Source organism: Zalophus californianus, chromosome 8 (assembly GCF_009762305.2).
Source record: "Zalophus californianus isolate mZalCal1 chromosome 8, mZalCal1.pri.v2, whole genome shotgun sequence".
Taxonomy (NCBI): Eukaryota; Metazoa; Chordata; class Mammalia; order Carnivora; family Otariidae; genus Zalophus; species Zalophus californianus.
This window is the reverse complement of record NC_045602.1, coordinates 7,380,941-7,395,862: the sequence shown is the minus strand read 5'-3', so window position 1 is coordinate 7,395,862 and position 14,922 is coordinate 7,380,941. Positions and strand designations below refer to the sequence as shown.

Below are 14,922 nucleotides of genomic sequence, written 5' to 3'. Positions count from 1 at the left end.
CCTTAATAAAGCTATTGAAAAACAACAACCACCCAGTGTGGGAGCAGAGGGGAAGTGGTGAGGGTAGAGAGGAGTTAGGAAGCCATGAGGTGATCATTGTTGAAGCTGGTGAGGGGCAAGTGGGCGTTCACAATACCATTCTGTCCATTTTGCAGCTGTGTGAACATTTCTATAATAGAAAGTATGAAGTATGTGGTGAGGAAAAAGAAATTGTAATAGCCGCATTTGGCTCCTGGCTGTAGTATTACACAGTGCACTCTATAGTCATTTGCTTCTTTGTTAGGCGGATGGTGTGAGTACTTTGGGGGAGATTATCTTACTTTACAGACTTTTGCTCTACAAGTTCTCTGTAGTGAAATTTCCCTGTGAGCTCTTCCATGGCCTTGTAATGACTTCTAAGGAGAATAGTGCCTGGCCAGAGCCTCTTTTTTTTTTTTTTTTTTAATTCAGGAGTTGGGGGCACCTGGGTGACTCAGTCGGTTAAGCATCTGCTTTTGGCTCAGGTCATGATCCCCCAGAGTCCTGGGATTGAGCCCCACATCGGGCACCCTGCTCAGCAGAGATTCTGCTTCTCCCTTTGCCCCTCCCCCTGCTCATGCTCACTCACTCTCACTCTCTCAAATAAATAAAACCTTAAAAAAAATAAAATAAATTCAGGAAGTGCCAGTCATCCACATTGGGCGTAGAGCTTACTTTTTAAAAAAAGAAAAAAATACAACTCTTGGGGCACCTGGGTGGTTCAGTCAGTAGAGCACGTGACTCTTGATCTCCGGGTTGTGAGTCCAAGCCCCATGTTGGATGTGGAGCTTACTTAAATGTGAGGGACAAGAAAAGGAAGTGCCAGTTTATCAAAAAAGAACAATTTATCCGTTTATTTATTTTGTTCTAAACACATCATATTTAGTGTATTTTCTCTTGGTTTGGTTTACCCAAGTAGTGATCTTCCTGTAAAAAGATACTGGGTGTCTTCTAATCTACATTTTAAATGAATTCCTTAATAAAAATGTTTGTAACTAGATAAAAAGCACTCCAGTTTCCTTGACCTTGAAAAGCAGGACCTGGTACCTCTCACAGACAAGCTGCTGAGAAGTGATGTGCCTTGGGCCTCACTGCAGTCAGATGGCATGGGGGGGGGGGTAAGCTCGTAGGAGGGCTTGTTGACACAAGAGGAGAGTGTGGGAAGGGTGCAAAGAGAAGGCCGGAGGTCTTCCGGGAGGGAGCGTGAACACCACATTCCTCTTAGCTCTGCCCAAGGCCCCCCACTCGGGGTGTGGCTCTGATAAGATAGTGAGGAGCTGCGTACTGCTTCAGTGTGAATTCTAATTTCTTAGCATTTCATCTCCCACGAGTGAACTGATAAAATTGAGTTCATGAATCTGCAGTGCTTGTGAGTAAACCCAGCAAATTCTAACTGCCCGAGGCCTGGACTGAGATAACCAGACCTTAAGTATCTTTACCGTAGAATAAATGAGAAGATCCTTTAAAAAAAAAAAAAAGCCTGGTTAATATTTCTCTTTAGGGTGATAAGGTCTTGGATATCATTGTAAAAGTAATCCTTTCAGTATCTGACTCAACGATCACAGTTACATTTGGAGGGTCCTGTGTTCTTTGTTCCCCAGGGGCTTCATGGCTCTCATCTGGGGCAAAAGTGAAGCCATTTTAGCAACTGTGCAGCAAGCACTTGCGAAGACCCTGCCTCAAGAAATCACTGCACAAGTTTCCCTCAGGTCTTTTACTCCCTTTCTTGCTAATTTCAGATGTTTTGGGAAATGGACTCCATTTCGGAGCTCCCGGTAAAAATCCCCAAATTTATAAGGAGGCCATTTCCCTGGTTCTGTATTGCAAGTGGAGAAGCGAGGGTAGAGGCTTCCTTTGGGACATGGGTCACCTGTAGAAATCTCAAACTTAAAATCATGGAGACCCATGTGAATGTTTAGGTAACAATTTGGATTTTTATCTTTTAATAGACTGTATATAATATCCTACCTCTTACTATGCTCATCTCTTTAAAAACTTGGAACATGGGTCATTCGTACACATAGCCAGGGCAAAGAGAAGGAAGTAAATCAGAGGTGGACTCATCATTTGCAGGAAGATGGTGGTGTGTGCCTTATTCTCGTTGGCACTGCAGCGGTGCCGGGTGCCATCGGAGAGTTGGGGTGAGGGGGCCAGAGCGTGGGTCCTCTCGATGGGACTGCCTGGGATGCGTGGTCTCCGTGTTTGTGCAGCTTGCCTGGGAAGAATTTTAGGCTTTTAACCAAATTCACACCAGCTTTTGAGCACCCCACTGGGGGACAACTTGATTCCCTATAGCTGGCCTTTTGAGGTAACAGTGATAGAATTTGACAGACCTTCAAGGTGGCTCTGATTCTGGCTGTTACAGTAAGAGTTTGTCTCTAGAGAAGAAACACAAACACTACATGGGAATGATGTCTTATCAATTTGGTTCCTTTGTGGCCTTTTTTCTTGTAAGATGTTTTCAAACTGCAGTAAGCAGTCCATCTATAAGACCATTGAAAGTAAGGCCCAGGAGTGTTTTCAAGAGCGAAGCAACAAAGTGTGTGGGAACTCCAGGGTGGACGAAGGAGAGGAGTGTGACCCGGGCATCATGTACCTGCACAATGACACATGCTGTGGCAGTGACTGCATGCTGAGGGCGGGCGTGCAGTGCAGGTGAGCTCGGGGCCTGAGAATCAGGGGAAGGGGGGGGGGTGCGCTCGCGCGGCCATGTTTGTCTCTCCTTGTCCTTTTACAGCAAGGAAACTGCTTTCTGGGAAGCGGTGTGACTTTATGTCACAAAGTCTTTCATCTTGTAGACTTTTTGATTCAGGATCCCACAGCTCAGAGAGTCTTTTCTAAGGAAACACGAGAGGTGATTAAATGAGGATGTTCACGGCTGCCGCCTTTTACAGTAACAAGATATTAAACCCAATAAGAATGCCAGTCCTGAGATCTAAATTATTGTGTTTCTATGCAATAAAACAGTGTTGGAGAATCCTGTTTAATGGCCTATGCTAAATGCAGAGGAAGCAGGTTACAAATTAGAAGGTGCCTGTGCTTCCATGTTGCTGACTGGTGCCTGGCTTAGCGTGGAAGGGGAGAACTTGAGTTTACGGTGAGCAGCAGATGTGAACAGTGTACAGTGTACACTGTCGTTATAAATGCTGAAGGCAACTAGGACTCTGGCTGCCTAGCTTCCTCACTGTTAATGGCCTTGCAGGCCCGTGTCTTCCTTTTTTTTTTTTTTTTTTTAATTACTGTGTTAAGTTAATGAAAACCAAGGACACCAGGATGTTCTGAGGATGCGTCCTCTCGCGCCTCTCTGCGCTTCCTGTCTGCACCGCTGCTGCCTGTTGAGTGTGTGCAGGCGGGCCGGTGCCCGGGAGGGCTAAGCGTGCAGCGCTGGGCAGCCCAGCCAGGAGGCCTTCCCTGCCGTCTTCAGGGCCCTCTGACATGTCCGTAGTGTTTGCTGTGGGGCTGACATTTGACTGGCTCTATTCCTGTCTGCACTACCTCTGCAGTGACAGGAACAGTCCTTGCTGTAAGAACTGTCAGTTCGAGACTGCCCAGAAGAAGTGCCAAGAGGCTATCAACGCCACTTGCAAAGGCGTGTCTTACTGCACAGGTGAGTCCTCCTGCTGGTTCTGTTGGGGTACTTGGCTCAGGTGAACATGTGTGGGTTTGAAACAACACTGTATTTTGTTTGGATGAAAACAGCCTTCGGAATCCTACTCCGTAGTTGGAGATGCGCTCGCCATTGGTCGGCGCCAGACCCGTCCTGCTTTCTTACTTGCCTTTCGTCCACCTCGTTCCCGCACCTCCTTCCTCTTAACAGGCGGTGCTGGAATGCGTTTAATATTTGCCTGGGTATGTGTATTTCCGTGGAATAGGATAGAGTGTTATTTTATGTATGTGTGTTTTTAACATGCCAGGATAATACTCGACTTCAGATCTTTTAAACTCAATGCCGGTTTTTATGAATTCTCTCTCGACCATCTCAAAGACCATCTGCCTTTGTATCCATGTCTGTACATGGTTCTTGTTTGGGGCACCTGCTGAGTTTACTTGTGTCATTTAGCGTACCATACCCATCTGTTCACTGAGTGATGGCTTGGATTGCCTTCATCTTCTGGGTACCACAGATAGGACTATGGCAGACAATCTCCCATGCTCCTTCCAGGTGTTGTAGGCGTTTGCTGGGTGCACGTGAAGGAGCGGAGTCGCTTGGTCCTAGAAAGCAGCCCTGCGTTGATCTCTCTAGAACAGCGGTCCTGGTGCACCAGTAGTGTGTGCGGAGTCCCGCCTCCCAGTGTCCTTGTCAGCCCTCACTGTTATCCAGATGGTCTTATTTTTTTGCCAGTCGGATGAATGTAAAGTGATCTCTCATCCGTATTTGCATGTTTCTTAAACATCTTATATCTGTTAGCCATTTGGATTTTTCCTTTGTAAATAGCCAATTCATATATGTGGTCCTTTTTTTTTTTTTTTTTTAATTTAAATTTGAAGTATTCTCCATGTCCGACATAGGGCTTGAATTCAGAACCCTGAGGTCAAGAGTTGCATGTTCTGGGGTGCGTAGGTGGTCCAGCTCTTGGTTTTGGCTCAGGTCACGATCTCAGGGTTATGGTATCGGGCCTTGCATTGGATGCGCTCAGCAGGAAGTCTAGATTCTCTCCCTCCCCTCTGCCCCTTTCCCTGATCACGTACGCTCTCGTGTGTTCTTGCGCTCTCTCCCTTTCTCTCTCAAGTAAACCTAAAAAAAAAAAAGTCACATGCTCAAATGACTGAGCCAGCAGGGTGCCCCTGTTGGGTTCGCTTTTAAAAAATTTGGGTTTCCTGTCGTTTTGCTATTGTTGGAAGAGTCATTGTATGATGATTCAATTGGTTTAAAAGTTGCATATACCTTCCTCCTATCTGTTGTCCACCTTGGAACAGAAGCTTTAGTTTTTCTTTTTAAAGATTTTATTTTTATGTATTAGAGAGAGAGGACAAGCAGAGGGAGCAGCAGGCAGAGGGAGAAGCAGACTCCCTGCTGAGCAGGGAGCCCGATGCGGGGCTCGATCCCAGGATCCTGAGATCATGACCTGAGCCGAAGGCAGACGCTTAATGAGACTGAGCCACCCAGGCGCCCTGTTCACCCATTTAAAGTGTACAGTTAGTGTTTGCATTTGTGCAACCACTGGCAGTCAGTGTTAGAACATTTTCATCACCTCAAAAAGAAACCTGTGTCCTGTAGCCCTTGCTGAATCTCCTCATCACTGCCCCCACCACCCCCAGCCCCATGTAACCAGTAATCTACTTTTTGTCTCTGTGTATTTGCCTGTTCTGGACATTCCATATAAACAGAATCCTACAATATGTGGCCCTTTATAGCTGTCTCCTTTCATTCAGAATCACGTTTTCAAGATTCATCCATGTCATAGCACGAAGCAGGACTTCATTTGTTCTTATTGCTGAGTGATCGCCCGTTGTCTTTGGATGTGCCACATTTTGTTTCATTCATTCATCATTTGATGGACTTTTGGATTATTGGCAGTTTCCAATGATGAGTAACACTGTTACAAACATTTGTGTGCAAGTTTTTGTGTGGTTGTATGTCTGTCTTTGCCCCGTCTAGACCCAGGAGCGGAATCGCTGGGTCCTGTGGTAACTGTTCCATCATTTGAGGAGCTGCGAGGCTGTTTTCCCCAGCGGCTGCGCCATTTTACATTCCCCCCAGCAGTGTCTTAGGCTTCCTGTTTGTCCACGTCCTCGGCAACACTAGTTGTCTTTTGGATTATAGCCTTTCTAGCGAAGCTTTGTCTCAGTTTGTTTTTTCCTTTGCCTTTTCGATGTGCATTTTATAAGATGCCGCCATGACTCTTGCATTCTGAGGTCTATTGGCATGACCATAGTTTGCCACTTGTCAGGAGCTGGAACGTCCCAGTCAAGCTTCACACGAACATTTTCTAGCTGTGCTCAATGTTTCAGTCTTTATTTTAGTAATAAAGCAGATTCAGAAAAATGTTCTTTTTAAATAAGCCTAAGCAAAGCACTTTGAAAAACTTTATTCGTTCTTATCAAATAGCCTTTTGTTCCCTTGATATTTATGGGAAGGAGCAGCTAGCAGAACATAAACTCATTATAAGGACTCAGCATTCACAACCAGCAGCGTCAGCATCACCCAGGACCTTGTTAGACGTGGACGTTCTTGGCCCCTCCCCCCCCCCCCCAGGCCCCGCGCCCCGGGCAGCTCTGAGAACAGGCGCAGCGGTCTGCCCGTGGGGTCTGATGCACCCTGAGCCTCGCGAGCCCAGGGACCTCGGTGGCACTGTGATGATTTTCCTCTGTGTCTGATACTGTGATTTGAGTCTTCTGAGCACAGATGTTCTGCAGATACTCACGGGGCATTTTGCATGTATGTGTTCGGGGCAGCAGAACACACCGAAAATACCGTGGCAGCTCGGTGTCCCCCACCCTTCACGGGAGTGCTGCCCTTTTCCCACAGCCTGCTTTCAGCGGCAGCAAGCTTGTTACATGCCTGTCCCGTCGGCACTGAGTGTCCGGCGCCGTAAAGGTTTTTGTCAGGCCAGAGGCACATGTGACATGCCTGCGTTAGCGTATGGTGTATACTGGGTACTTCATGGAAGGCTGCTTTTGTTTGAGCCAGGGCAGGTTCCCTTAAGTTTCCTGTCACCGCTCCACTGACTCTGAAGTCCGAGTTCTTTCAGACCCCATGGATCGGTCCCGTCCGTCAGGCGACGGGCCAGGCCTCCAGCTCTGGTCACTGTCCTCTGTTCGCGTGTACTCGTTCTCTTCTTGTGGCTCATGTTTGACTGCGTGTGTTGCTCATTTTCCAGAATGAGCCCCTCATTCCAGCTTCTCATTTGAATTTAACATCCTTCTGTGGCTTTTCTTTTGTCTGGAAGAATCATTGGTTCGTTTAAGAAATGTCTGGCGTACTTATGGTGTGTGGTAGAGATTCGACGTAAGTTGATTCATTAACAGATTTGCTCTTTGCTCTCGTGGAGCTCACCAGTCCGAGAGGGGAACCGAAAACCCATCATCACCTAGATGTAAATTGAGGGGCGCCTGGGTGGCTTGGTCAGCTGAGTGCCCAACTTGATCTCAGCTCAGGTCTTTTTTTTTTTTTTTTAAAGATTTTATTTATTTGACACAGAGAGAGCACACAAGCAGGGGGAGTGGGAGAGGGAGAAGCAGGCTCCTTGCAGAGCAAGGAGCCCAATGTGAGGCTTGATCCCAGGACTCTGGGATGATGACCTGAGCCAAAGGCAGACACTTAACCGACTGAGCCACCCAGGTGCCCTTCAGCTCAGGTCTCGATTTCAGGGACATGAGTTTGAGCCCTGTTCTAGGTTCCCTGCTGGGCGTGGAGCCTACTTTAAAAAAAAAAAAAAAAGATGTAAATTGCAAGATGTGTGCTTGAAGGAGAGAAGTAGCAGTAACGAAGGAGCACAGTGGGGTGAAAGTAGGGCCCCTTGAGGTCTGAAGGAGGTCTTTGAGCCAGATCTAAGGGTGAGAAAAAGCCAGCCAGTGCCCCCCAGGGTGGAAACGAGAACATTCCGGGTAGACCGAACAGCACATGTTACGGTTCCGAGGGAGAGACCTTGGAGAGGTGAAGACATGGGAGGCCGGCTGAGGTGAGGGCTTGGGAGCGGCCGCTGGTGAGGCTGGAGGGGCCCCGCCAGCCGTGAGCCTTCCTGCAGAGCTTGCTTTTCAGTCTGAGTGACCGCTGGAATGTCTGTTTCGTAGTGCGTCTATATTACGTATCTATGTGTCCTGTTATATGTAAGTATGTGTCACAATAAAAAGGTAAAAATAAAACAGTACATAGTGGCTGAGGGGCGGTTTGGGAGCGCGGGGACCTGCACCGCGCAGGGCTGGGTGTCCAGCCAGGCACTCGATGCTTATTGGCCGATGGATGTGTGCCACTGGCCTTCTGCCCCCCCCATGCCACTTTGTGCCCTTTGTGAAACGCGGTGCTAACTTTTGTGAGCATCAGAGGCCTGCTCCTGTAGGACTGGTGGCCGTGGGACTCACGGTGACCTGTGTGCTTGCTGTATGCTTCCAGGTAACAGCAGTGAGTGCCCCCCTCCTGGCAATGCTGCAGATGACACGGTGTGCTTGGATCTCGGCAAGTGTAAAGATGGGAAGTGCGTTCCCTTCTGTGAGCGGGAGCAGCGGCTGGAGTCCTGTGCGTGTAACGGTGAGCACACGTCGTGCTGCGTCCTTGCAGCAGGAGGGGAGATGGTCTGTGTCTGCCAGGCCCCGTCCCTCTCCGGGGGCCCAGCAGTACTCACTGCTGGCCAGGGCGGTGGGGAGAACCCAGCCAGGGTCGGGAGGAGGGCAGGGCGGTCTGTGAGAGCTCTCTGGATTCAGATCCTGGCTCCTCCATCTTGTCTGTGAAAACTGGCCTATCGGTCTTCCTTCTTGCTCCATTTTCAGACCATGTGGCCGGCTTCGGGGTGGGAGAGGAGGGAATATGGTTGCGGTTGCGTGGGTGGATGGAGGTCTGTCCTCGCTGCGCCCCGCCCGCCATGTCTTACACACCGGGAAGGCAGGGGCGCCGTCTGCAGCTCACCGGCTGTGAGCTCGCACGCTCCTTCAGGACCTCAGCCAGAGAGCCGGTTCCAGGGTCTGACCCTGCCTGTCGGGGTGTTTGCTGTTGTCACCAGGGCTGAGCCCGCTGCCCTCCGCTCCCTGCCAGATGTCTGAGGGAGGGGCCTCGCCTAGCGGTGGCTGGTGACATCATGCTGGCTCCTCAGACTTGTCCTCAGCTTTCCACCTTCTAGTTTTGGAACTCCTGGGTCTGGGACAGGGCCTCAGGGACTGACCGGGCTCCAAGCTTCCCGCCCTGCCTCACCTCAGGAGAGTTCTGTTGCTTTCACAACACCCCTGAAGTGAGAGCCGCTAGGTTGGGGACTCCCCATGTGCACAGTGGAGGAGGCGGCTCTTCCCCGGGGGGACAGGCACGTAAATACGGAAGATGACATACAGTAGATGCCAAATAAGTAATTTCCCAAGTGAGTGGCAGGAGGCTGGTGATGCCCTGGAAGGACACATAGTAAATGCCCAGGAAATGCTTGATCAATGAATGAATGATGAAAAGGTTTTTCTCTTCCCATTAAAGTGGATTTGCTGGTTTTTGTGTTCTAGTTGATTTCAGTTTCTCCCAAGTGTAGCTATGGACCTCCTCTGGGTCACGTACTGTCCGGAGTTCCGTTGCCAGTTGACTTTTTGGGCGTTTCTGCTGTTGGTGTGCGTGGCACGTGGCTTATGTGGTGCCCAGTTGGTTCTGTGAGCCCACGTGCCGTGGGCGGTAGGTCTAGATGGAGGGCGTCTTGGTTCAGCCGCCGTGCGCACGTCCTGCGGCGGCCCCATCCCGTCTGCACCGGGCTGTCCTGTCCTGCTGCGGCTCTGCTGGTTCTCCCTGGAGCCTTGGTTCTCCTCGGGTGTGTTTGGAACGTAGACACCCAGGGCTGAAAGCAGCGGTGTCATAAGAATGTTGGGATGAAGGGAAACAAAGGACCTGAAGTAGAATAATTTGGCTTTTAATCTGTTAAAGGAAACTCTTTGGTGTGAATTGTTTTTACCTTGTGGCCTCTCTGGGGACCAAGGAGCCTGAACTCAGAAGTTAGTCTTTGGGGGTAAATGAGGGATAGTTTGCTGTTGAAATGAAAAATAAATGCATTTCCTTTCCCGTCGGGAGCAGGGTGGGGAGGAGAGGCGGGAAGGAGGAGCGTTGTGTCTGCACCCCAGCTGTCCATATGCTCCCTGGTTCTGTTCCAGAAACCGACAACTCGTGCAAGGTGTGCTGCAGGGACCCCTCGGGCCGGTGTGTGCCCTACGTTGATGCTGAACAGAAGAACTTATTCTTGAGGAAAGGGAAGCCCTGTACGGTGGGCTTCTGTGACATGAATGTGAGTATTTACGTACGCACAGCTTTTTCTGTAACGGCCAGACGGGCAGTTTTGATACTGTAAAGACTTGATTTTGCCAGTGGAAGGAGTGCCGCCCGCCTTCGTAACCCACCGCCTGCTGTCGTCGGCACGGCTATCTGGGGGAGGCTGTGGGGCTGACCCCGAGGGAAACCGGAGTGCTCGCTCTTCGCGGCAGGGGACCCTGAGTCCAGTGACTGGGTGGGACCTGCAGGGGCCTTTATGGTAAAGTTGGTTCCTTTTAGGCAGTGAGAGTTAATTATGTGGTTTTCTAAACCAATGATAAAATTGACTAAGATTATGAAAGTGCAAGTTTTGATTTTGAAACCAGTGCTGATACAGGAAGGACTAAGAGGTGGCTCGACGCACCTGCGTCAGACCCTCTTATTCTCTAGAGAAACACATTTTATTCCTGCAGAGTCACAGAAGTGGATTTAAAGGGGTTAGGCCCGTTTCCCCAGGCAGTCTGGTTAGGTTCCTCCTGTTCTGTGTGTGCGTGCGTGTGTGGTCAGTAGAGCCCTTGCTAGAGTGCCCTGTCTTAAACAAAATTGGTTTTCTCAAGTTTCGTTTCCTGGGAATTCTAAATTCACTTATAAAAATGGACTAATTGTGGAAGTGTCAATGACAAGTATATCCTACTTAAGTCTTGTGTCAAAAAATGGGTCCCCTGCAGGTTTGATTTTACGAAGCCTTCCATGTTGGTTATTTGTACACAGCCGTGCTGCTTCTACAGCATGCAGTACTTTTCAGGGCAATACTGGGTGTTTCCTGTTCACAGGGCAAGTGTGAGAAGCGAGTACAGGATGTCATCGAGCGATTTTGGGACTTCATTGACCAGCTGAGCATCAATACTTTTGGTAGGTGATATCCCTGGGTGTCTGTCTGCTTAGAGCTGAGCCGATTTCGGTGATGACAGGAGAAAAGTATGTTTTCAGATTAATATGCTCTAATCCTGCAACAGCAGACGGAAATATTCACAGCTTTTGTTGAAACAACTTTGTCAGCTAAGGTAAAATGGCCTCCTAGCCACCCCCCTGTGTAGTGCAGGCGCACAGGTTGTCAGACAGAGGAAAGTCCGTACTTTGTCAGAATACTGACTTCTTAAAATGAACACCTGACACCATAAGCATGGTTCAGTTCTCTAGGTTTTAAATCTGAATCCTATTTGATGTGGGCCTCGAAACAAACAAAAAGTGGGCTTCAGATTTTGCAGAAGCAGCGATGTATTCTGTCTTGCAGGGTTCATAATTTATAGTCACAAAAATAATACCCGGTTAGCAGCAGCTTTGTCCTTGTCATGCATCATTGCGAGCAGCAGCCTTCTGTATGCTTATCGTCGCTGACGCCATCACTCCGGGGGTCGTGTTATGTCTCTTCTCCACATGGACCCCGGGGCTGTTTGGGGAAGAGCGCCCGTGGTGGGGGGCGGCGGTCCGGGCTGGCATAGGTGACACGCTGCTTTCGGCCGCCTCGCTAGCTCCACCTGGCCGGCAGTCCGTGGCATGCGACACGACGATAATATGCTAAGAGCATTCAGTTTTGAGCATCTGAAGTACTTGATGAAAACATTCACTGTTTGGAATTGTTCACAGGAAAGTTCTTAGCGGACAACATCGTAGGTTCCGTCCTGGTTTTCTCCCTGATATTTTGGATCCCCTTCAGCATTCTTGTCCATTGCGTGGTAAGTCGCCAACTTGCAGGTAATGAGACATTTTATCAGAATTTTGAGCAATTCCAACCTTACAACTTTCAGAAAAGATAAAATTTGTTCTTAGCAAGATCTGACCTGATGTTTCCAGTGGCGTTTTTTTGGTGTTATTCCCTGGGAAAAGTTTAGCTAATTGTTTTTTAAAAGAATTATGCTTTTTGTATGGGGATATTTGTTCTCATATATAATTTGAGGAATGTTATACTTCCGAGCCCAGGAGATTGTTTCGCGGGATTTGCCTAGGGCCTCTGAGTGAAGCTTTGAAATGAGCGTTTCAGGCTTTGTTATAATAGAACAAATAACAAACCTCAGCATTCCAAAGATGGCACCCCTCTACCGTATAGATTCCTGACCTTATTGTATGGGGTATTAAATCTAAGGGGGAGCAATCTTTATTATTCTCCTTCAAAATGAGTAACAGCTAACAAGGTGAATTGGGCTCTAATAACTCCACGTGATTTATAAACTTGGGGACTTTATAAAACTCATCCTTACAACTCCATTCACCTTGCTTCTTTGGGAAAATGATGATTTGTCTGCTGTAGAGATGAGAAATCAGACCCAGGCTTCCAGGCTTGTGCTCTGGAACTCTTGGGCAGTGTCCCCTCATGTGAGCACTTGGAAGATTCCAGCACAGCTGCCCCTCAGGAGTCTTTTTTTTTTTTTTAAGATTTTATTTATTCGACAGAGAGCACAAGCAGGGGGACGAACAGAGGCAGAGGGAGAAGCAGACTCCCTGCTGAGCAGGGAGCCCGATGTGGGACTTGATCCCAGGACCCCGGGATCATGACCTGAGCTGAAGGCAGTCGCTTAACCAACTGAGCCACCCAGGCGCCCCTCTCAGGAGTCTTTACTTCCTCTGCTTCCTTTCCGGTTGTGCCGGGGCCCTCTCACCGAGCAGCTCTTCCTCAGGGTGGGGGGCGTGGAGGGTGTGGGGAGGGAAATCTAGGGAGCAGCCCTGCTAAAGCAAAGCTGTGTTAAGGGGACACAGTCGGAGCTTTGAGTGCCATCAATCACTGTTGTTTTTACTGGCGAGGCCAATCTACTCTGCGTTGCAAGTTGCCATTGTGGACTGAGGCCTGACCCTTGGTTTTGGAGCAAAGCCGCTAGATAGGAGGGAGGGTGGTGCCTTGTCGCCGACCACAGAATGTGTGGGGGCAGCTGGGCTGGAAGCCAGGCCTAGAGTTTCAGGCTCCGCCTCCTGCCTTGCCCGTTGTCCTCTGTTCCACATCGGGATGGAACCAGGTGTTCAGCCTTCTGTGGAAGTATGATGGAGGGACTTCAGGCTGTTCCTCTAAGAATTTGGGCCACAGTAAACTCTGGAAACAGCTGAGAGTGTTGAGGCCATGGCGGGCTGGGGCATTTGGAGGCCAGTGCCAGGTGGGACTGCCCGCAGCGTCCCTAACCCCCGGCAGCTGTCCCTGCGGTCAGCACTGCCCTGGTCTGACCCCTGCACACACAGGGACGTGCCTTTGGGGAAATCTCCCAGGAGAATTGTACTTAAGCATTCCCTGACTGGTTCCTTAGTTGACACCAAAACACCGATGGCCTCAAGGGCGAAGGAAGCACTTGCGGGCTGGTGGCAGAACTCGTGAAGTTTCTGTAAGAAAGTCTTCTCCTCTACTGGACATGATACTTGCCAAACTCATGTTCTGAGGTGGTTCTTCGCTTAGGAGGAGCCTAAAGGGAGAGAGCGTGTAACTGAATTATTTGTAAGAATGACCTTTGCCTACTCGTTTTCCTTCTAGGATAAGAAACTGGATAAGCAGTATGAGTCTCTGTCTCTGTTCCACCCCAGCGTAAGTACCTGCACACAGCAGTCTCTTCCAGGGCTTTCTGGTGGCTACCCCAGTGAGGGCCGGCAGCCCCTGCGGCTGTGCCGCCTTCGGCTGGTGGGAGGTCCTGTTGCGGCAGGAAGGCTCTAGGCTGGAACCTCCTTTAGTTGCGCGGTTGGAGGTTTAAACAGGAGGGCTGCTCTGCCCCCCACCGCCCCGGCCCTGATTGAGCTGTTCCGCACTGACCTAATTTAATGTTTGGAGAACCTTCCCTGTCTTGGGATCCTGACTTGATAGGATTGTTTCTTGTGAGTGCTCTTTTGGGTCTTCAAATGGCCAGTTGTCAGGACATGTGGAAGGTGGGGGAGCCTCACCTCATGCTTTGCTTAGTGCGAGGGGGTCATGGTGCCCAGACCGTAGACGGGGTGGGGGGGGTGGCGGAAGAGGTTGGAATTGTAGGACCTGGATCCGTCTTTGACTCCATGTCTTTGCAGAACGTGGAAATGCTAAGCAGCATGGACTCGGCCTCGGTTCGCATCATCAAGCCCTTTCCTGCACCCCAGACCCCCGGCCGCCCGCAGCCCCTGCAGACCGCCCCTGTGCCGCCGGTACCCGCGGCTCCCAAACTGGAGCCCCAGCGAATGGACACGATCCAGGAGGACCCCAGCACAGACTCGCACGTGGACGAGGACGGCTTCGAGAAGGATCCCTTTCCCAACAGCAGCACCGCCGCCAAGTCCTTTGAGGACCTCACGGGCCGTCCGGTGACAAGAAGCGAGAAGGCCGCCTCCTTCAAGCTGCAGCGTCAGAACCGCGTGGGCAGCAAGGAGACCGAGTGCTAGGCTAGGGCCTCCTGAGCGCGGGCTTTTGGTACGACGGACTCGGAATCCCGTCGTCCATTTTGCGAAGATTTGGGAGAAATAAGGGACTTCACAGCAGATGCTGGTCATGTGTTTGGACTCCTTCACACACAGAAATACTTGTGTGCTTAGGCCCTTGTCCTTTGGAAGAGGTAAGGTGAATCTAGCTTATTTTGAGGCTTTCAGGTTTTAGTTTTTTTGGTTTTTAAAATACCCTTCAACCTGTGGTGCAAAAGCAGAAAATACAGCTGGATTAGGTTATGAATATTTACATTTTTGTAAATTGACCTTTTTATTGAGAAGAGCACTGATTAAGGAGATGATCAGTTTTTTGTTTTGTTTTCTTTTTTTTATGTACACTGTAACGATCCGCTATCAGGAGGCATTTAGCAGTTACTTGTGAGGATAACTGGAACACAGATTTTATTTTTTTGCCTTCAGGTAAAGACAAAGGAGAGAAAACGGAGTTATACATCCTTTCCAAGGTGTGGGTTCTGTTTTTAGGCATTACCCAGAGCTTTTAGCAGCAGGGAGAATCACCCAGCTTATTCCTAAAGATAGATGTGCTAATACGGTATTTCAGATTCTACGAATTAAAACACAGTCTAGCTTACAGGTAGCTAAATTGAATTTACAGAATC

At 49.4% G+C, this 14,922-nt stretch overlaps 1 protein-coding gene across 4 annotated transcripts in view; it reads left to right on the top strand.

Moving 5' to 3' along the window:
• The window catches only part of ADAM17 (ADAM metallopeptidase domain 17), a 59,745-nt gene extending 44,894 nt beyond the window's left edge, over nucleotides 1-14,851 (top strand). For 2 of the 4 annotated variants that reach the window (XM_027621611.1, XM_035728816.1), the window contains exons 12-19: nucleotides 2,474-2,673; nucleotides 3,522-3,625; nucleotides 8,072-8,206; nucleotides 9,790-9,920; nucleotides 10,717-10,795; nucleotides 11,531-11,619; nucleotides 13,395-13,445; nucleotides 13,916-14,851. In XM_027621611.1, the coding sequence (XP_027477412.1) occupies nucleotides 2,474-2,673; nucleotides 3,522-3,625; nucleotides 8,072-8,206; nucleotides 9,790-9,920; nucleotides 10,717-10,795; nucleotides 11,531-11,619; nucleotides 13,395-13,445; nucleotides 13,916-14,263 (1,137 nt within the window). In that variant the 3' untranslated portion in view covers nucleotides 14,264-14,851. The remainder of the gene's footprint in view (nucleotides 1-2,473; nucleotides 2,674-3,521; nucleotides 3,626-8,071; nucleotides 8,207-9,789; nucleotides 9,921-10,716; nucleotides 10,796-11,530; nucleotides 11,620-13,394; nucleotides 13,446-13,915) is intronic. The other 2 variants (XM_027621613.1, XM_035728817.1) reach the window with 1 other exon arrangement.
• Nucleotides 14,852-14,922: the final 71 nt, after the last annotated feature.